Source organism: Mus pahari, chromosome 23, assembly GCF_900095145.1.
Source record: "Mus pahari chromosome 23, PAHARI_EIJ_v1.1, whole genome shotgun sequence".
NCBI classification, from domain to species: Eukaryota; Metazoa; Chordata; class Mammalia; order Rodentia; family Muridae; genus Mus; species Mus pahari.
In genome coordinates, this window is record NC_034612.1 from 19,213,540 (window position 1) to 19,236,159 (window position 22,620).

General features: G+C 51.6%; 1 protein-coding gene across 2 annotated transcripts in view; it reads left to right on the forward strand.

The window, feature by feature from the left end:
- Adgrd1 (adhesion G protein-coupled receptor D1) overlaps positions 1-22,620 on the forward strand; it is a 113,193-nt gene that overhangs the window by 79,200 nt on the left and 11,373 nt on the right. For both annotated transcript variants that reach the window (XM_021187134.2, XM_021187135.2), the window contains 6 exons: positions 3,392-3,515; positions 9,890-9,993; positions 11,017-11,128; positions 11,364-11,517; positions 18,782-18,848; positions 20,000-20,066. In XM_021187134.2, the coding sequence (XP_021042793.1) occupies positions 3,392-3,515; positions 9,890-9,993; positions 11,017-11,128; positions 11,364-11,517; positions 18,782-18,848; positions 20,000-20,066 (628 nt within the window). The remainder of the gene's footprint in view (positions 1-3,391; positions 3,516-9,889; positions 9,994-11,016; positions 11,129-11,363; positions 11,518-18,781; positions 18,849-19,999; positions 20,067-22,620) is intronic.

The following is a 22,620-nucleotide window of genomic DNA, read 5'->3' on the forward strand; positions in this document are numbered from 1 at the left end:
TCTGCCTCTGCCTCTGCCTCTGCCTCTGCCTCTGCCTCTGCCTCTGCCTCTGCCTCTGCCTCTGCCTCTGCCTCTGCCTCTGCCTCTTTCAGTTTTGAAAGATATTTTCACTGGGCTTAGAATTTCGGACCACTTCTTCTAACTTTATTTTCATTATTTAAATATCTTAAAATATTCATTTCTGTGTGCGCACACACACAGGTGCTACAGAGTGTGTGCAGAGCCCTCAGGGGACACCTGCCGCTCAAGTCACCTCTCACGTTCCATCCTATGTGTCCCCCAAGATCTATTAAACTCCAGTCTTCAGGCCTAACAGCAACGGCCTTTACTGGCTGAGCAGCTGTCTTGCTGAGCTCCATCCGTCACTGTTTGGAAAAGATTAATATGCTAAGAATCATATGGTTACTCTCTTGATATATGCTTAATACTTATGTATGCATGTATTCATCTATTTACTTCTGTGGGACTGAGGACAGGACCCAGAGCTGCTCATGCCCGGCACACGCTCTACCACTGAACTATATCCCCACCCCGCCCCCTAATATAGTCCAGGCTGGCTGGCTTTGAACTCACAGCAAGCCCCCTGTCTCAGCCTCCCAAGTGTTAAAGTTAGAGGTAGGCGCCACCATATCACGGCTTCAAAATATCATTCTCTTTATTTTTCAAGGTGAAACATTTTTAAAAAGCAAATACCTCTTTGGTTTTTTTTTTTTACAACTTACCCTGAGTTTGTGCACGTGTTTCATTATATCTTATGTATCATATACACTTACATTCATAGGAAATATATGGAACTGTTCCATCTGACATTTCCTGTGTCATTCCACACCATTTCTTTTGTGTTCTGCCTCTGTCGATTCGTGTTTCCTCCACTGTATTTATATACATCACATTGTATTTATGTACCCGAGTGACCATATTTCTGCCTTGACGTGGACGTCCCAGGTCACAGGCTGCGCATATTTTTGATGCTATCTGTAACTGTTCGGCTGTCCGCTGGGCAGATTTATTTGCACACAGCTGGGAAGCTGCCTTCTTGTCCCCACCGCCACCTCCCTTGGGAACAGATTTCCATCCCATACAGAGGTGACACTACCCAGACGGCAGCTTCCCTGGCTGATCAGGGCAGTTACATCTTCGGTGTCCTGTTCTTGGGCCATGACTTTCATGGAAGGTTTTTCCCGGCACACTCCACTCTAGAGTTGAGGGCCACGCCCACCCTCCTGACTCTGTCTAAATTCTCAGGGTCACCTCAAATGGCAATGCGCGACACATCTTTTCATTAGGTGGGCACACAAAGTAGCTGTGTAAAATACAGTTGTCTGCGTGTGTGGTCCCTCCCCGAGTCCTGGGAAAGTTACAGCCAAATGTTGGGTCGGGGAGGGGACCAAACTTCTTTGCATTCTGTACTTATTGATGGAGTCTGGCTCCTCTATACGTGATTCCATTGGGCTGGGCTTTGCTTTCTGCTGGGTACCTCTGACCTCCCCAGGAGGTGGCTCATTCATCATGAAAACCACCCAGAAAGCCGCTGGTGCCTGCATCTCAGTTACCAGGTGCAGTACCCGCTCCTCAGCCCCTTTCCCATACTCTCAGCCCCCCACCCCTCACTGCAGGCTCGCTCTTGCAATGGCTACAGAATATAATGCTGCTCAAACTGGGTGTCTTGCGCATGGATATTTGTCAGGGATGCAAGATGGGGGTCTGGGTTCCCTCCCTCCGGGCGAGTACCCCTCTTCCCCTTGACACACAGGGTAGAAGTAGGAGTTACAGCAGAATACAAATCAGAGACAGCCAGGGCCTCACAGCTCCTTCAGCTCTGTAGACTGGGGCTCCTGCCTCAGGCTGAGGCTCAAGTTTGTCTTTGCTGACAAAGATACCTTTCTGGCATTTGGAAGGACAGAGAAGTGCGCACAAGCAGATGACAGTGGCCACCGCACTCTCTGCAGAGATTAACCAGCTGTCATCAGAGCTCATTGGCCTGGGCGTCACTGTAAGAAATCATGGCTCTAACAGCAATTAGAGACAAGACCATTACAGGAAAGCAAACATTCCATTTGACCCCAGCCACCTCCCCTGACCTCCTCCCCACCCCACCCCCCGGGGGTTTGGAGGCCACCATGAGGAGGCTGTCAGTTTCCTTAGTAATATGCATTCATTTCTGTGCGTACTCATGGAAACCAGGTAGACGCTGCCTCCTGCATGCTATGATGCTGCTGTGTGCGGTGTCGCTTTTTTTTTGTGTGTGTTTTGTGTATGATGATACACGTGGGCCGAAGGTTCTTTTTAAAATCAATTGGGGGGTGGGGAGGGGTGCTGGAGAAGATGGCTTAGAGGTGAAGGGCAACCTCCTGGTTTTGCAGAGGACCTGTGTTCAATGCCCAGCACCCAGACAGCAGCTCACAACCACCTGCAGGGACGGCTCCAGGGGATCTGATGCTCTCTTGCCTCTCCAGGCACGTGCGTGCACATGCAGACCTCCTCATCCTCCAACACACACAGAAGATAAAATCTGTAAAAGAAAATATTAAGCAACAATAACATGTGCATGTGTAGAGTGTGTGTGTGTGTGTGTGTGTGTGTGTGTGTACATGTACGGTCACACATGCCACAGTCCGAAGAGGCATCCTCTATGCCTTCTATCCTTCTTTTCTCTACCTCACGCTTTTTGAGTCAGAGTCTTTCCTTGAATCTTGAACTTGCATTCTTTTCGGCTGCACGGGCGACCAGCAATCTCCAGCAAGCCCCAGCCATCCCAGGCAATCCCACCAATCCCCTTGCCTCTACTTGCCCACAGCACTGGGGTTGCAGGATCACACAGGACCATGCCCAGCTTCTTACACATGTTCCAGAGATCTAATACAGAGCCTCATCATTGTCCAGCAAGTAACGTTAACCACTGGGCCACCTTTCCAGCCCCCACATGTTTTTAAAGCACTATGCAGGGGTTTTATATTTATACGTACCACATTCTATCATATTTGTATGCACTGCCCTTTAGTTCTGTTTGTCTTATTTATAGCTTTTATATTAGTTATGTATACCTTATAATTTACATATCTGTCCCCCAGACATGCGCTGAAGCGCTATAATGCGTTTTCTCGGGATACTCAGGATTCCCTGAGTATCTGGCTTCCCAAGCTGGACTCCGGACCACAAACATCGCTTCCAAGACTGGGAGGGGTCCAGGAGCTTTCCCAAGGGGACCAAGCTAAGGGAGTGACTCTGCCTCTCTCGGTCCCAGAGAGCTTTCTGTGACCTCACCAGCACACCACTCACTTCCCAGTTTTAATACCTGCGGTTAGAGTTAGCCAGTGACTTGTTGCGCTTGGGGGGGGGGCTGAGGGGTGCCTTTGCTCCCACTTATCATGCCTGTTCATTGTGCCCTCAGCTCCGGGGAAGGCATCTGGTCCAGCCAGGGCTGTGCACTCACAGAAGGAAACCTCACCTATTCAGTGTGCCACTGCACACACCTCACCAACTTCGCCATCCTCATGCAAGTGGTCCCACTGAAGGTGAGTGCCACATAGACCCCCCACAGGGTCACAGCCGCCATCACCACCCTTGACACACAGATCTAGACTAGCTACAAAGTTACCTCGTATCTGGGAGATGGCTGGACACATTGCTATACCTGGGAGACTGCTGAATACATTGTTAAAGTCTTTGAAAGGCAAGCTGGGGGAGTCTGACACGAATTGGTTCACATAGACACCTACATGCGGGGCAGTGGTGGCACATGCCTTTAATCCCAGCACTTGGGAGGCAGAGGCAGGCGGATTTCTGAGTTCGAGGCCAGCCTGGTCTACAGAGTNAGTTCCAGGACAGCNAGNNCTANACAGAGAAACCCTGTCTCAAAAAACTTAAAAAAAAGGGGGGGGGGACCCAGATTACAAGCCTAGGACCATCAGTGGGAAGCTGTGAGCTGCCCTGGGAAGATGCTCTAGAGTTGCAGAACAGGCACACCAAGAGCCAGAAGAGAAGGTACCTTGGCTAGTGATGTCTCCCTTGGAGGTAACTTCTTAGTGGACAGTTGAGCAAGTGAACATCCAAGGTGCTGGTTGGGAACCCAAGTGTCACAAAGACCACTCAGAGGGAAGGCACAGGTGCATCTCCAGCCTCACTGTGGAAGACAGGAGTTCTCATGCCATTGGGGACACTTCAAATGACACCAGGGTGGAGCATCTCCCTCTGGGTCCTCCACATGCTGGACCATTGAACTGAGAGATGTTCTGCTTTTCTTTGGTCTACCTGGGAGGGTCTGCTGAGCAGTGCAAAGGGGCCCATACTTTCCAGAGAGCGGTCACTCATGCCTGGCACTCGTCTCAAGAGAGGTCCAATCTTACAAAGTCAAAAAGGGAAAAAAAAATCAGAAGAAGGAAATCCAGACTCATTTCTATCATAAATCTGTCACCAGTCAGTATTGGTGATACCAAATTTAGACAGCCTGTGGGTGTCTTCGTAGGAGAAAAAAATCACATCTATTCATTGCTAGGAAAGGTTGATTTGAAAATGGTTTAAAATTATCCCCTGTTTAAAAGGAACTGTCTCATGAACATTAACGAAATTAAGGCAGATCTCACAAGTGAGGCTAAACCCCAGGCACACTTACAGAATTCATAACGGGATAGAAATGACTGCGTCTCCTGGACACCAAGGCACCTAAGTTGTCTCTTGTGGTCTTTGAGTTCCTGGTTCGAGTCTTAACCCCATTGTGTTCCCATCTCTTCTACTCTCTGAGAACTCCCCTGGCCTTCTCCACTCCTGGTTTCTTTCTTGGGGCTCACTGCTGGAGGCTTCTGTCTTTCTGGCTGAGTGGATGGGGTCTTTCTGTGTCTCAGCAGACAGTGAGGCACAACGGAGTAGTGACTTAAATTACTAGACAAATAATAGGAGGGACACCCCCAGCAGACCCCAGGATGATGCCCCAGGGAACCCCAGGGTGCTTGGATGGATGCTCTAGGATAATGTCCCAGGAGATCAAAGAATGATTTCCCAGGAGACCCCAGATGATGCTCTAGGGGACCTCAGGTTGATGTCCCAGGAGACCCTAGGACAGACTTGATGATCTAATCAGAATTTTATGCTCAAGATACCTTATCTGAAAGTCTCAATTTCTATTTTTTTTTTTTAAAGTCAAACAGGGCTAAGGATACGGCTTAGTGATTAAAGCGCTTGCCTTGTACGCATGATGGACCAGAGTTTGGTTCCCAGAAACACACATAAACGTTGCGTGGGTGTGGTGGCCCACCTGCAGTTCCAGCTTTGGAAGGTGGAGCCGGGAATCCCCAGAGCAAGCTGGCTAGCTAGACTGGCCATATGGGAGATCTCTGGGATTGATTGACAGGCCCCGCCTCAATGAATAAGGTAGGAGGGGAGGTGGAGGAAGATTTCGGATATCATTCTCATGCATGTGCACACATGTGTAAAGACATGCACACAACATGCATGTGTACACACCCATGTACAAGTTAAGTTAATTAAATTTAATTAAAAAAGGAGAAGACCCAGCCACACTGAGCTGGATTTGACCAGGAACAATATTAGAGGGAATAGAGATGACCCGGCCCCTGCAGGAAGAGGGGTCGTGGACCCAGCTCATTTCGGTCTCTGTCATCTTCCCTGTACCAAGATTGGTAAATATTCACCTTCAGTTTGTGCTTTTCGTTCCCATCTATGGCGGGGGAAGGATGGCCTGACCAGGCCAGCGGGCTCAGATGAAGGAGGAATGAATGGTCTTTGGGCAGAGTGGTCCCACGTGCTCCTCTCAGTGGGAACCTCAGCAAACCTCAGCTGGCCTTCTGCAGTTTTCCCAGGCACTTCAGGGGCACTGAGTTTGTGGTCACTGACTCAGAGGGATCCAGTCCTGAAGCCAATGCCAGTTTTTGTTTTTTGGTTTTTTTTTTTGGCATTTCTAATTCTGGCCATGGTGGGAAAGAAAAGACAGCACTGCCTGGATATACAATATTGTCCTGAAGCTGGTGCTGGTGTTGGGTGTGTGAGGGTGGGGTTCTGTCGTGGAACCACTTTCCACCTCTTGTCTGGATTCAAGATAGTGGCAGTCGGATGTGACCTTGAAGGGAGGGGACCTGTACGGAGGCACGAAAGCAAGGGGTGATGAGACCGGCGGAACCACTGTATGAGCTGCTTTGGGGGCCCCAGGAGTGTGGCCTAGCCAGAACCATATGGGTGTTTCCTAGGGTTGGAGGAGTCTGTGGGGACTGGACGCAGGCAAGCTCCTTCTACAGGACATTCAGCCTGTCTGTGCATGCCAAGCAACCTGCAGCAGATACTTGTGTCCCTGTCCTGGGCTGTAGGTCTGCAGTACTCACCCCCTCCACCCAACTGTGTCAGCTGTCAGGATGCACAGGGCTCCTCCCTGCTGTGTGCTGTGTGGGTCGGCTGAGCCTCAGCTCTGCCATCTGCAGCTCAGCTCAGGGCTGCTAGCTCCTGGAGGCCCACGGCAGTTATCAGATGGAGATGGAGTGGGTACCTTGCAGTCTGAGAACCCAGGCTCAGCGCCCTACCTTGAGTCCCCTAACCCCAAACACTCAGCTGAGGGGTCTGCTTCTGAACCATCCTTCATCCCTGAACCCCCAGCCCCCGAACTCCACCTCTGGTACAGAAGGAGCTTTGAGCATGAGGACCTTAGGAGTGCCCTGGTTGTGATGGCTCATGTCAGATTGGGGTGGAGGGAGGAGGATGGGAGAACAGACCTAGCCACTCCCTCTGGGAGTGTGGACCTCTTACATTAAAACATCAGCATCAGAGGTGGCTCAGCTAATAAAGCATTCATCACGCAAGTGGGGGCTAGAGTTTGGGTCCCTAGCTACCCATAGAAAAAACGGAATGGACTTGGGGGATTCCTGGTTCAAGCTGCCTAACTAGGCTAACCCCATTGGCTCTGGTTGCAGCCAGAGACCTTACCTCAGTAATAAAGGAGAGAATGGCTGAGGAAGACGTTGGATGCCATTCCTAGAGACCTCAGGGCAGAGTCTCTTCCATCTTTCTAATTCCTATCCTATTCTCTCCCCTGTTGCCTCCCGCTTCAAGTCTCCCACTGTCTCATTCTCTCCCTGTGACAGCCTCCCTGTTGGTCTCTTCCCATTAGACATCTTTCCCTAAGGCTCTGGGGAGGCTCCCAGGCCACCCGGGGCCGTGAATGTGAACCTAGGCGGTCACATCAGAAAGGACTGTGCAAACTGCTTCTAGGAAAGTCAGGGAGGGGAGGAGAGAGGAGGGACTCTGGGACAGAGCAGATAAAAGGCTGCCAGGTAAAGTCTGGGGAGCCCCACCCTAGGTCCTTACTCTGGGGTCCACCTTCTGACATCAGCTCCTCCAGCCAGCCCCCAGGATGCCACTGTTGGGACAGAGACATCTATCTACCATGCCTGTCTTATTCCAGAATCTTAAGAATCAGCTGCTCTGGAGCTGGGAGTGGGGGAGGAGCTCTCCGCAGAGCAGGGGGGCTGTCTGTCTCCTCTGGGATCCTATTTCAGGAGGAGGAGTCTACCTTCAGAATAGGGGTCTTGCTCCATGGGGGTAAGTTGGTGACTAGGTGCAGGGACAGGTTAGATGAAGCAGTGTGCCCCCAAAAAATGAAGCAAAGGACTGAGGATGGCCAGCACGATCAGCTTTGGCTTGAAGGTAGAAGTGTACTATAGCCTGAGTTTTGGTCTCCTTACGGGCAGGGAGCCCCAACAGAGTCCAAGAACCAGATGGAAGAGGCATAAAATAGTGGAGGAATTCTTTGTGGGTTTTTGTGGAGATTATACACACAGGGCAGAGAGCAAACCAATCCCCCCCCACACACACACACAGCCACCCCCCTCTCCATCGGTGGTTTCCATCACCACCGACAAGCCTTCTGAGCCTGCAGCAAGCACCTCTTTGTTCTCTGAACAAAGGGCGAAGATTGCCCCTTTCTTACAAACGAATTTGGTGCATCTTGGAGATGGCTCCAACTCGGTGCATACAGACCAGCCCCGTTCACGTGTCCCCTCAGGATTCTGACCTCCGTGGGGACCTGCGTCCCTGGTAGTTGTCTCTCCAGCCATTTCAGACAAGGGTGAGATGGCACACACGCCTTTGACTCTCCTTTTGAGTGCTGTAGGTTTGTTAAATCCCCCTGCTGGGCCTGAAACCCACAAAAGTTCAATGTCAAAGCCCATCCCTGCTGTTTTCAAGCCTCCTAGATGAGCTAGGGAACAAGGGAGCCTTTGCCAGCAGTGACCACTGTCCCCAGCACTTTGGGGTTAGGATCTGCCAGAAAAGGGAGAGAGACGGTCCTTATCTCCTGGTGTCTGGTGTGACGTGAAGGACTCAGTCCTGAGACCCTATACCACACCTGGCCCTGTGTCTTTGGGCCTTGGATTTCCTACCTCCATCCTTGCCTGACTTTGTACCATAGGTTAATCTTAGTTCCTGACAGCCAGTACAGATGATGGGGAAAGAGCCTTTTTTTTTTTTCTTTGCCTCTGCGGGCTACAGGTATCTCTCAGGAGAGTGGCTGCATCCTGATGTGGTAGCAGTTCCCACCAGGACTCCAGGGACTGGACTCTGTCCCTTAGCCAGGAAGGTAGCTCCTTGTTGTGATTGGCAGCTTAGTCAATCTATCAACCTTGAGGAAGTCTCCTGGCTTTTGATGAAAGCCCTGAATTGTGTTCACTGTGAAGGACAGGTGCGCCTCATTTCTCTGGTGAGCCAGGTGGCTGATGGGAGACAGAAGAGACTCTTGGGTCCTGGTAGGAAGTGCCTGAGGCCCAGACTCCTTAGCGGACTCTCCCATGGGGTGACCTGAGCTGCAGAAGGCCTAGTCTCGATGTCTAATTAACTCTGTGAGGGGGCCATGGCATCTCCATCCTTTCACAGTAGCTGGGATGCTCATGCCCACCTGTACCTGCATTGTGTATCCATCTCCATAGGACACAGAACACTGACAGCTCGGGCTCAGCCCCAGTAAGGCTCCTGCCTGTGGTCAGCAAATGATATAGCTGATGGAGATGAGGGATGCCTGCCAAGCTCGAGCTGTCCAGTGAACCATGGTGTTTCTCAAGGCCTGGCTGTATCTGGGCTCTGTCCAGGGCCAGAGAGCTGCATGAGGGGAAGCTCAGTCTCCATCAGAGCCGGGACACTATCCCGTAGAGCCAAAAAAAACAAAAACAAAACAAAACAAAACCAAAACCAAAAAAAAAAAAACCCCAACTCAGCCTTAACAGAACAGGGCTGGGTACCAGATGCTGAGGCGTGGATGGGAATATCAAGTCCAGGCCGCTGGGCTCCTGTGGGATGCATAGCCTGTTTACATATGTCTTGTATTGCATGGAAGATGGTCTGTCACAACAGATGTCAGTCTAGGTGACCACATGGGTGTCCACTTAAGAGATGGTCCCAAGGGCTCGTGTGTGCCTGCCAGTGAGAGCAAGCACATAGTGACTGTCAATTTGGGGGTTAGCAATACTGAGGACAAGAGACCTGGAAGTGATCCTCTTACCCAGCATGCTGTGTGTTGTCTTCCTAGTCTTATATCTGTGCATCCACTGGTACCAACATCAAGCCCCTCACGGTTGCTCCCTGAATTTCATAGCCAGAGGATGCAAATGTCTCTGACCATCCTAGGTCACCCATTCAGACATGGTTAGGAGTATGGTGGTAATACAGGCCAGGTAGCTTAAGTGGGGGAAGCCAGGGGAATACGGTGTAGCAACCCGGATCACGGGAAATGCCAACCCTGAAGTCCAGTGTGGTGTAGCCCTCTTCCTGGGAGGCAAGTCTTGGAGGTTGGCATCACAAGGTCAGCACTTGTGGGTGTATCCGCTGTAGCACCATCCCAGCCAGGGGATGGGATGGATGGAAGGCCAGCCTCCCACATCTCCTTCTGTTCCTGCAGCTCACACGTGAACACCAGGTGGCGCTGTCGTCCATCAGTTACATTGGCTGCTCTCTGTCCGTTCTCTGCCTGGCTGCCACCCTGGTCACCTTCGCAGTACTGTCGTGAGTCACTCTCTCCTTGTGTCCCCAGGAAGTCTAGAAACTTACTGGAAATATCAGTGCATCCCGTCACTCTGGCCATTCCTCTGTCTGGCTCTGAAGACCCTTGGGGGGGGGGTGTCGTATATCCTAGCGAGTAGGGGTACAGCTGTGACTATGTGACTGTTCTCTGGTGACTTTCACTTTCATACCTGAGGTACAGGAAAAATGGAAATAGCAGGGCTATTTGTAGGGTAGGGTCAGCAGGTTTTAGACATGCCAGAAAGGTCTGGAAAGTCCCACCTTGGCACTTGAGTTCCGGTGGGATCTGAGCCAAGCAAGAACTAGCACAGACATCCCTGATTGCACCCTCTTCGGCAAGCAATGGTGCTTGGTTTTGAGGCCAAGTTATGCATAAATGCCTTTGGATGGGGCCCATCAATAACCAAGAAAGCCAAAGAATAAGTAGATGCCTCCTCGAGCAGTATGCCACGCACAAGGAGACAGTGCAGAGGTGAGCCTCTTGGGGGTGGGAGGCCAGGAAGCTCTCCCTGTTGGTGGCCATCCAGGCCTCCAGGAAGAGCCCTGTCAGGAACGACCATAAAAGAATGGCAGGTCCTGTAGCCACCCTCCTGTATCCAAGAGGCGCCCTCCCTTCCTGCTGCCCTCAATTTCGACGATGCCCATGATGTCATGGGGTGTATTTTCTGCATGTTCTAATTTGGAATTTCAATTCGTTCCCTCCATCTCCCCCACTCCATCCCTCACAGTGGAGGGGGTGAAACAGAAGAGGGTCCAGGGAGGTTAGAGGAGCCATTGAACTTCTGGGAAGGGCTCAGGCTGTGCAGGGTGGCCGGGGCTATGAAAGGAACAGGGAGGCTAGTTAGCCCAGAACAACCGGGGTCCAAGCAGGGAGCTATGGCACGGGCAGGGGTAGGGGCTATGAAGATGCCCATGGTTTCTCAAAGAGAAGTAGAGAGGGGACCCGAGTGGCGGTAGGATGTCGAGGCTGAGCTCCGGGACTTACGCCTGCCTCTCTGTCTTCAGCTCTGTCAGCACCATTCGGAACCAGCGTTACCACATTCACGCCAACCTGTCCTTCGCTGTCCTGGTGGCTCAGGTCTTGCTGCTGATCAGCTTCAGCATGGAGCCTGGCACGGTGAGTGGGTGCTGACCCTCGGCTGGCAGCTGTCTCTTCTTGAGTCACCCAGTGCTGGCAGTGGGTGTGGCTTGGGAGTGGCAGCAACACGGGCTGTAGAACTCTGGACTGAGAAACTGAGCCTTGCCTCCCCAGGATGAAAATGAGATCCCGGGGATAAATACAAGTAAGCAAAGCCTTAGCATGGCCCCCGTGCACCCCGCCATCTCACCCTGCACCTTTGCTTGGCTCCCAGGTCCCGTGCCAGGTGCTGGCTGTCCTCCTACATTACTTCTTCCTGACCGCCTTTGCTTGGATGCTGGTGGAAGGACTGCATCTCTACAGCATGGTGATAAAAGTCTTCGGTTCAGAGGACAGCAAGCACCTCTACTACTATGGGATAGGCTGGGGTATGTAGTAGTGGAGGGGCAGAGGGCAAGGATAGTCTGGGGTGTGTGATAGGGGTGGGGCAGATGGCAGGGGTGGGACCTATTAACATAGGTTGGGAAGGATGAGGTGGGTCGGGTAGGAGTGGGGCAGATGGAATGGGTTCTGGTGGCAAAGGGGCAGAGCAGGTGACTGTGGGGCAGGGTTTGGTAGAGACGGGATGGGTTTAGATGGAGATGGGATGGGTTTAGATGGAGATGGGATGGGATGGGAGGAATCAGGTATGGAGGGACACTGCTAGAGATGGGATTGCTCAGTGTGACTCATGGCGTATCAGTGTACCATTGTATTGGGAAGAGTCTGTGTTTTGCTGTTGGACAGTGTGTTCGATCCAAGTCAAGCTTAGCTAGTTCAAGGTGACATTCAAGTTCTCCATTCTGACCTTAGTCTTTCCTCTGTTTGCTCTGCTCATTTTTTTTTTTTTTTTTGAAGTGAGGTGCTGACGTCACTTGGCCCGTTGCTGTTTCTCCTCCCTCTCTGCCTTCCTTCGACTTAAGTGGGTATTTTCCTGTGTGTGCGCTTTCACGCTCTTAACGAGCTCACCCTGTATTTCCTGGGTCGTTTTCTTTAGCGGTTACCCCCGCGCATACTGTACGCATTTCAGCATATTAAAATCTATTTTATGTTCTCACTAAATGAGACGGGGAAGCGTTGCTTTTAAGTGGTTCTATTACTTTATCCCTTTTTCTGCCGTTATTGCTACACATATCACAACTGCATGGGGGGCCAGGGGCTATGGTATCTCTTTATCAACCTCCCCTCTCTAACAGAAGCCGAGAGAGGAGACTGGGGTGTGTCTCTGCAGGGTGTGTCTTGTTATCCATCAGACGGACCATGTCCTCTGGTCCTCTGGTCCTCTGGTCCTCTGCAGATGTCCCTGCAGTCTGAATTGCCATCTGGTCTTGTCGCCACACTCCCACACAGCATTTCCCTCCCTCCCTCCCGTGTACCTCGGAAGCTTATTACATTTCTATTTGTTATGGACCTAATAATGCAGCTCTATAAATGTCATTTGATATTATTGCTTTTTAACTCAATTGAGAGAAAAGAAAAGAGGAGGGTGCCCAACTCCACCGTTGCTTATAATTTCATATGCTATTGGTGTCACTGCGTGTAGGTCTGTGTTTCAACGTGTGTCCACGAATCTGGGTGCGCCCGTGTGGGCGTGGCTCTGTGTGTGTGCGCGTGCGCGCGTCTCTGTGTGTGTGCGCATCTCTGTGTGTGCGTGTCTGTCTTTCTGTATGTGTGTGTACATGTGTCTTTGTGCCTGCACTGATGTGCATGTCTGTGCGTGTCATTGCTGTGGGGGGCCCCAGCTCTCTTCCCTGAGCTAAGCACTCTCTTTTCTTTCTGTATCTGGCGAAGCAGGTTTTCTAACCACACGCTCGTTCTGTCGGTTGTTTAATCCCACGACGTCCATCTTGCCTTCATTTTACGAGGTGGCTGTGCTGGACTCGGATGCTTTTCCTAGGGACCCCTCGTGTTCCCTCATTGCCTCTGTCTCCACGGTTGGCCCTGAAGTCGGCTCATCATTCGCTCAGGTCTCAGAACCCGAGGGCTGCTTTTCTCCCGTCTCACCCACGGTTTCCTCTCCCTTTCAGCCTTTGCACTCAGTCATGACCAGGCTGCTTGCTTCCCTTCAGAGCTTCCTGGCATTCCTCCTGGTCCTTATCAACGGTTGAAGCAGCCGTGGTATCTTCAGACACCTGCTTTGCTCTGCTCTCCTCTCTGACAGCCTCCAGTGCCTGCCAGAAGTGCCATGCTGTCTGAGTTTCTCTGGGGACCCCGTTCGCTCCTGTTTCCTCTGATCTCCATGTAGCATAATCAGCTTGGTCCTGACTCTTCCTCCGGCTGCCTGGCCCCCGCCAGCCCTTCTAGCGAAGTTTTCGTTTCAATGATTATACTTCTTGGTTCCAGAGTGCCCATTTGATCCACGTTTCTCCTTTAAGAGAGAGAGGAAAAACACGCATCTGCTACCTGATATGTTGTGCTGATTGAGTAACTTCTATCAGTGTCTTCAACGGCACTAGTCCCTCCCAGGCAGTCTCTCGATCTTATGTGACTTAGGACCTTTTGGATGATATAATTCAGGGCTCTGAGCCTCCTCCTGTGGCTACCTGTCCACCAGCCCACTACCCTGTTACTTGGACTGCTTGAAGCTGGCTCTGGGCTGGCATTTCCTATCAGAGTGGAGGAACAGAGTGAAGACCGAACCCAGCTGGTGTCACGCTGTTCTTCAGAGGGCTCTGGGAAGGGACAGTGGCCCCCCCAGAGTCAGCAGGGCACAGAGGGCTGTCGCACCTGTATTGATAAACACACTGTGGTCTGGGATTAGACGGGAGGGCAGCACAGTTGTGTGCCAACAGCCTCCTTAGAATGGAGTTTTCTAACGAAGAGGTGAGAGCTAGGGATTTTAGCTCTGCCCAGAGGAATATCCTGCAGGCTTGGGCTGGGGAGCTTGGGAGGGGGCAGAGCCATACTCACTGTCACCAGGCAGGAAGCAGGAAAGCCACTCAAGTGCCCCAGGCCTCCCTATTCTTACAGGGATTTCCTGGATGGTCTTGAATTTGTTTGTCTCTATCAGCTGCTCACACTTTGGAAACTTTACAGGGGCTCTGAAAGTTTCAAAGGTTGGACCCTTACTATCCACCATGCAGAGTCTCCCTGGGCCATGGCTGATGCAATGCCCTGCCTGGTCTTGGTTTGTCAGATGTGTTGACCCTTCCCTGCCAGCACAACAGAGCCCACTTCCTACAAGTGTCCTGCTGTGGATGGGTACCTGCCATTTTTGCAGCGGTTGTAAAAAACGTGGTTCAAGCACCAAAGACCTGCTGCTTTTTTTTTTCTGCCTTCCTTCAAATAGGTTTAATTTTCTCAGCCCTCATTATGCAAACAGCAGATTAACTGTGTTTACCGGGTGCGCTCTGAGTTGGCAAATGCCATTTATTTGAGGCTGAAGTGGAGGCGTTGACACTTGACACTTTCCCAGGGATTCCCTGGAGAGAGGAGAGCAGGGGATGTGGGTGGGCAGCTACCTCCAACTGCTGCAGGCCCTGTAGCTGGTACCCACTGTCCCCATGGTTCCTGTTGTCTCCTGGCTCAGCCTGGGTGATCACACTGGTGCTTTTGTGCATGTGTGACAGACACAAGGCTGGAGTCCACTGCTTTCCAGCCCCTCAGTGAGGCTGATTCAAGTGTGACCTGCTGCTTCTTCAGTCCGACCCAAGTAGGAGGTGACTCCTTCCTGTGACTTCTGACTTCTCTTAGGAAAGATCTAGACATTGACACAGATGACCATTGGCATCTTAGAAGTTTCTTCATGGAAAAAAAGACATTCTGATGGAGAAGGGCAGCTGATCAGGGCTGTTAGAGCGTGGAATGTGATGGGTGTGTGGGTTGGGTGAGTGAGTGTTTGAGTGTGTGTATGTATGTATGTGTGAATGGGTGTGGGATGGGCGTGTGAGTGGGCATGTGAGTGTGTGTCTGTATTTGTGTGTGAGTGGGCATGTGAGTGTGTGTGTATATGTGTGTATGTATGTGTGTGAGTGTGTGTATGTATGTGTGAGTGGGCATGTGAGTGTGTGTATGTGAATGTGTGTATGTATTTGTGTGTGAGTGGGCATGTGAGTGTGTGTGTATATTTGTGAGTATGTTTATAAATGGGTGTGGGATGGGCATGTGAGTGAGTCTGTGAGTGTATGTGAAGGGTGTGTGAGTGGGCATGCTAGTCTGCTGTCTCCATCCTAGAGGAATATTTTACTTGATCCGCCAATGTTGAAGAAAAATGAGCGATTTACCAATATTAAAATATGAAGGACATTCCCTACGAAGGCAAACTCCTTTTGAAAAAACAAAAACAAAAAAAAACCAAGGAGGCGTGGCATCCTGCCTCCCAATGTGGTAGGCTCTGGAGTTTTTCTGATATCCACACATGTGGTCCTCACAGAACTCAGTCTGCAGCCCTGAGACAAGCTCTCTACAAATAGAACGCCAGGCAGCTCTGACCCCCACAGCCTCCATCCATCTTCCCATCATCCTGCCCTTAATTAATTTCGTCAGAAGCCCGTGAACTGTGTCCTTCATCTTCTTCAGGCAGGGCTGGCTTCTGGCCTAAGTACCGTCCATCTGCAGGCAGCAGGTTTTTAACGCCCCAGCCCCCTAATGAAGAAGGAGCTGGAGCTGACACGGGAGACCCCGCTGCAGCCAGAGACCACGGGAAACATAGCCTCTTCCCCTTAGGCTCTCCCTGCCAGTGCTTCAGCCTGCACGGAATTGAAGCTTTTAGAAATGTAATGCTGTTTTGAAGCTGAGGTGGGGAGGCAGCTCAGAGTCAGTTACAGGTTTGGTGGCAGCTGTGACCTGAGCTGGGGACAGGGATTTTGTGAAATCAAGGGGAACAGGTTGTATCCCTGGGGACATGAGGGACTGCGCGGTGCCTGCATTTTGATGCAGTCAACTGGAATTTGATTACCAACTCAGTGTGGAGAGAAGGCATGAGGTTTATTGCTCTCTATTGAACTCAATGTCTTCTGTGAAGACCCCATCATTTAGGGTGACACGGGAGACCCCAGTGGAAGTAAATCTGTTCTGGGCCCGCCTTCCTCTTCGTTTTTACTTAGGAAGTAAGCTCAGCCTCTGGGGGATGGGGGTGGTATTTAGTTAGGGTTAGCCGGGAAGTGCTTCCTACCTTTGGTTAGGTTTAAATGTTGTCCTAGCTATGGTTGCTATTGCTGCGATGAAACACCAGGGCCAAAGGGCAGCTTGGGGAGGAAAGGGTTTATTTCACTCGCTGGTCCATAGAGCAGTTCATCATCGAAAGTGGTGAGGGCAGGAACTCAAGCAGGGCAGGAACCTGGAGGTAGGAGCTGATGCAGAGGCCGTGGAGGGGTGCTGTTGCTTACTGGCTTGCTTCCCTGCCTTGCTCAGCCTGCTTTCTCATGGAGCCTAGAACAAGCAGGGATCAACACCACCCTTAATGAGCTGGCCCTTCCCCCATCAACCACCGATTAAGACAATGTTCTACAGCTGGATCTTATGGAGGCCTCTTCTCAATGGAGAAGACTGCCATCCAGGGGTGTCAAGTTGACCTAAAACCAGCCAATACGAATGTCAAGCACTGATGTCATGGTTGTAAGATCTGTCTAACCAGTTAGGAAGAGGTGAAGAGCCGGGAGCCCAGAACCAGGAGTGGAGAGGTCACCACTTGGAGCCAATGCGCGGGAATCCAGTACCAAACCCATAAGAAGCTCTCACTACTGCCTCCTGCCACTTAGAACCAAGTCCCAAGTGTCTCGAAGTACACACTTTCCATAGGTGGAACAACAGCAAGCTCGGGAAGGTGGTGTCAGTGGTTGCCATGGAAGTGCCCCAACTCCTCTCTTGTTTCTGGCCAGCACTCCCCTGCAGTAGATCTCCCACATATGTCTGCCACCCTCCATCAGGATCTAGGGGGCGCTAGAGAGCCATGGGGTGGAGACACTAGGCTGCTCTCCCACCGGCTGGTTGAAGCTGAATGCTGAGATACAGTTCTCCCTAGAGCAGTGGTTCTCAACCTTCTAAATGCTGTGTTGTGGCGACCCTCAACCATGAAGCTATTTTGTTGCTGCTCCATAGCTGTAAGTTTGTTACTGTTAGGAATCCTGATGCAAAGATCTGCCATGTAGGATCTCTGCCATGGGACCTCTGTGAAAGAGTCCTTTGACATTCTGCCCCTCCCCCCCCCCCCAAGGGGTTGCGGCCCACAGGTTGAGAACCACTGTTCTACAGCCCTTTCTTTTGAACATCATCGTTGGAGGGATCTCGCGGTGGGGTATGGAGTCAGTTCTTTTGGCTCTTCGCCCCCTGTCGGGGAAGGCAAAGGGCACCAGGTCCTGTAGAAGATGCTGAATGTCTGAGAGCATTTGCAGAATTTGGAAGCCATCAGCCTTAAAATTCAGGTGTGTTTTCCAGAGTGAAAACCCGTGCTACAGCTGAGCTAAAGATCGCAGAGCAGCTTCCTCCTTGTGGAGACTCACATCTGAATATATATATATATATATATATATATATATATATATCCTCTGAACTTTGAAAGGGCAGGGAGCGGTCAGCTTGCTCTGGGCTGGCTGGCTCTTAAGAGCAGTTTGACCCGGAGTCCTCTCTTGGCAGGGAGACGGAATGCTGTGGGAATTGCTGGTCTAAATGTTTTTCTAGTTTGTTCTTAGACCTCACTTCCACTCCCTCTCCAGAAGTCTGATGAGGCTTTGCAAAACAAACTCAGCTCAAACTGGCTTAGGCACAAAGGGAACTTAACAGTTCCTATAGCCCCAAAAGGCCCATGGTGGTAGCATTCAGATCTTGATCTATGAGCTTCCACAACATAAATTTGCCTTTCTTGATGTCTTCATTGGCAGAGCCCTGATTATTCCTTAACACCCCCATGGTGCTAAGGTGGCTGCACAAGCCCCGTCTGTCCCACCCATGTCCCCAAGGGGTCAAAGTTCTTTTTTCCTCTCAGTCCCAGGGGCAGTCCCTGCTGGAGTCTTACTGATTCACCCGGGTCTCATGTCCATTGTTCAATCAATTGCTGTGGCTACGGGAGATTGATGGTCCACTGAGCCATACGTGAGAGCGAGGAAGGAGCCAGCCTCTTAGCCCTATAGATGGGGGACAGAATGCCTGGCTAGAGGATTGTGGGCTCAAACACTCGTGGCATGTGTAGTCTAGTGCAGCTGACCCAAGACTATCCCCTTCCCCTGCCAACTGAGGAGCGTGGGATGTTCAACAGAGGCCTGGGCCTCTGTCTGCCATGTATCCAGGACACACATCCTTGTCTGCCACATGTCCAGGACACACATCCCTGTTAACACTCACAAAATGTCCTTAACTACTTACACATATGTCTTGTGGGTCAGTTGACTTAGCTAGGAATCGTGTCCCAAATAGGACATCAGCCTTCCCTTCTTGTCATCATGGGTCACCCTGCCCTTAGTCCTGGGCTATCACATAACCCTAGGCTCCGGTGTAGAACCAAAAGAAGGCATTTTGTGTGTGTGTGTGTGTGTGTGTGTGTGTGTGCATGTGTGACCCCTCTGACTTAGCCCTCAAGGTCTTTGTGCCTAGCAATATTCCATAGCCAGTGCTCGGCCATAGTCCCCAATGCACTTGCCACACCAGGAGCTGAACCTGGCATTTGTGAACAGAAAGGGGGATGGGAGCAGGTCATGTGACATCTCTGTCTCTCCACAGGGTGCCCTCTCCTCATCTGCATCATCTCTGTATCATCCTCTATGGACAGCTATGGGACAAGTGACAGGTAAGTGACCCAGTGTGCTCTGAGCCGAGCTCATGGTTGGCAGGCCCTCCTGTGGAGAAGGGTCTGCAAAGTGCTTCACAGTGCGGATCTCAGATGCCCATGCTCACCCTGGTGCAGAGTGGGCACCAGCTGGCTCCCCCCAGGCCTGGGCAGTGGGAGCAAGAACAATCCCACTGTGCTCTTAGAATCAGCAATGTAACCTGGGCAGTGGTGCCTCCTGTGGGAGCCAGCGGCAGGCGGATCTTGGAGTTCGAGGTCAGCCTGATCCACATACTGAGTTCTAGGACAGCCAGGGCTCCACAGAGAAACCTTGTCTGGAAAACTAAAACCAAAGGAACCATAGCATGGCTATTACTATATTCTAAGATTTCTTTTCTTTGCTTTGCTTTTTTTACATCTAGCTATTCATTGTGTATGTGCATACATGTGCTTGTATGTACATGCATCTGTGTATGTGCACATATGCCATAGTACCCATGTGGAGGTCAGAAGGCAGCCTTCAGGAATCAGTTCTCTCCATTTACCACAGGTCCTGGGGTGCTAACTCAGGTCATCAAGAGGCCTGGCAGCGAGTACTTTTACCCACTGAGCCTTCTGATGGGAAGGTTTTAATCCATGTGCTTCTCCCAAGGCATAGCTCTGGTCACCCATGAAGCCCATGTTGTAGCCTTCAGGCCTTTCTTGGATGATCAGTAAGTGTGCAGCATCCAGTCGAAGAGATATACAATTATGCAGATGAACATGGCCTGGGGTATTCAGTCTTAGAGTCCTTGCTTGGCTGGGAGGCCTGGGCCACAGGCCCAGGGTAGATGGGCAGATGGCCAACCAGTTTTCTGAGCCCCACTGAAGACACCTTCCTGGCCAAAATTTGTCTTGCTCTACAAAGACCCAAAGTTCCCGGTGTAGCTTTTTGTTTATCGAGGTAGCGAAACTGAAATGTACTCCGGGCTCTGCCTGAACTTCGTCAGAGGTGGCTGACCCAGGCATCAATTCTGAGAAATCCTCTCTGAGAAAGAGACTTGTGAGGTCACCATGGGAATGACTGAGCCAATGAGTCCTTTCTCTGCTCTGGGGCACTGCCTTTGTTACGGCTGCAGGGTGGCGATACCTCGGTGGGCAAGGGTGCTCTCGTGATTCTTTTCTCTCCACAGCTGCTGGCTGGCTCTGGGGAGCGGTGCCATTTGGGCCTTTGTGGGCCCGGCTCTGCTGGTCATTGTGGTAAGTCCCCCTCCCCCCCCCCCCCGCCACCTTCACGGGCAGAGCCAGACAGGTCAGGGGCAAGGCCATTTGAACTGTGCCAGGCTCCTGGAAGACACACCCCAAGATACAGCCTCCTAACTGCCTGCCGCTCATTTAGTTTATGCTTGCTTTTCCCCGCCCCCCCCCCCCCCCAGAAGTGAGTGACTCTGAGCTTCGGTTGCCCATAGCCTCAGGAAGGCCCTGAGTTTGGAGCAACCCCAACTAGCCCTCAGTCTACCTCCACTGAGTGCAGACCCAGAGGCATGCGCAGACTTCTCAGAGAGTCCCAACACTCCAAGGCTATTCGAGGGGTTCCTGGGGACCCCCACGTGTAAGTGAAGAGTCAGAGACGAGACAGAGTGAGGATCGTCAGGGACATAGAGAACGATATCAGCCACACAGCTCCACGCGGGGCACCTGCCCGCGGCTGAGGGACTTTTTTTTGTCTTCCCTGCGGCTACTCTCTATGGCAGGTGCCACGCAGGGCTAGTGAGCAGTCAGCCCCACACAGCAGTCTCGTAACCATGGCTACCTCCTCCCCGCTGACCTCCGTGCCTGTGTGCTGATGCTCATGTCTGAGGATGTGGGAGTTCACAGACTACTTGGTGTAGTCATAGGGGCTAGGACATCCCACACACATACCCTGGGCAGGGCTCCTTGCCTAGTCTGAGTCATAATTAGTCATAATTGAAGTTCCAGAGACCCTGCCCTTTACCCTGCTATCTTTGCAGGGTGTTTTGTCCTTCATAGGTCCCGGGGCGGGGGCATTGCTAACCAATCCCAAAGGATACCCCTTGTAGAGTATCAGTAGGCTGGCTTGCTAACCCTAAGGTGGGGTATCCCAGCCCTACCCCGAGAGCAGGGTAAAAAACTGTCCTTGCATCTCACGTGACGCCCGACTTCACATGTCACCAGATAAAGGATGGGTTGACTTCATCTGAGGACCACTCTCTCCCTCCGCCTGCTCATACACCCCCAAAGGCTCACAAACCAATCCCTCTCCTCTCCTTTTTCCAGCTGTGAATCCGTGTGGCCACCCCTGTTCAGTGGCACGGGTTGAGCTAGGACCCTGGTAATTATAAAGGAAACGGAGGGACATGCTGAACGTCCTCATGGAAACTCCTCTGATGCTCTCATGCTAATGGGCACGATGACGCCTTCTTGGCTGGGGGTTTAGAGAGGGCAGCAAGTGAGCTGTCACTGCAGAGCCCTTTGGGGCAGGGAGGCCAGGCGCGGTCACTATGCATGTGTCCCCTGCTATCCACATGACCATTGTGGTCCTAGCTACAGTCTGTTGAGCTTGCTGCACCGTTTTCCACTGGAAACTCTGTTCTGCAGGGTCTATAGGCCCCAGGGCTCTGGATGTAATCTCCTCTGTTCTTGGTGGGGCATGGGGGTGGAGTGGGGGACCATGCTAGCTTTGGGGTTTCTAGCTAGGCTAGGTCCTGGCTGAGGCTGGCTTGGCCCAGGAACCATGTTTATAGGTCAAGTCCCCTGAGGTGATCTCTGGCTCCCAGGGCTTGGTTGCTATAATGGGCAAACTTGCACACAGCCTCTTGGGAAAAAGGAACCTCGAGGAACTGGAAGCTGTGACCCAGCAGGGAGGATCACAGGGTCAAGAGAGGGTCCCATTCAGCATGGTGGGAATCACCTTTGAAGAGGACAGTAAGGTCTAGGGATGAGGTTGAGCCAGGCTAAGAGAAGAAGCTTTAAGCATCACATGGTGTGGCCGAGGACTTGAGGTTAAGAATGACCGAAGCTCAGGGTAGCGAGCAGTGTGCTTTAGGTAGCACAACTCCTAGGAGTTATAGCCAGGGCTGCGTGAGCCTGGGACACACACAGATATTGAGGTTCTGATGCTGGGATGAGAAGGATCTGCATCCAGTACCCTTAGGCACTGTGTGTGTTACCGTCATCTGCAGAGGCTTAGAGATCACAGCCTGTAAACCCTCCCGGGTTGCTCTAGTGATGGCTACTGTTGGGTCATGGGTACCTTCCTGTACAGTGGGGCATGGCAGACGCTGAGAGGGAGGTGGGGAAAGCCTCTAAGGCAGTGGTTCTCAATCTGTGGGTTGCAAAGCCTTTGGTGGTAGTGGGGCGTCTAGTGCCCAACGACCCTTTCGCAGGGGTCCCCTAAAACCAGCAGAAAACACAGATATCTACACCACGATTCGTCACAGTAGTAAAATTACAGTTATGAAGTAGCCACAAAAATAATTTTGTGGTTGAGAGTCGCCACAACACGAAGAAAACTGTATTAAAGGTTAGAAGCGTTAGGGGTGAGGGAGGTTGAAAACAACGCTGTTCTAAGGGATCCACGGGAAAGGGCAGGCACCATGACCATGCCTGCTTTGAGGTTGGGCTTTGGGTCACAGCCCACACCCGCTGATTTACAGTGTGTTCGCTGCTGCTCAGCAGTGCTGAGACATTCTGTGGCAGACATGGTGGCCTTCAGAGCCGAAAGTATTTACTACCCAGCCCTTGGCAGAGAGAGAGAGAGAGAGAGAGAGAGAGAGAGAGAGAGAGAGAGAGA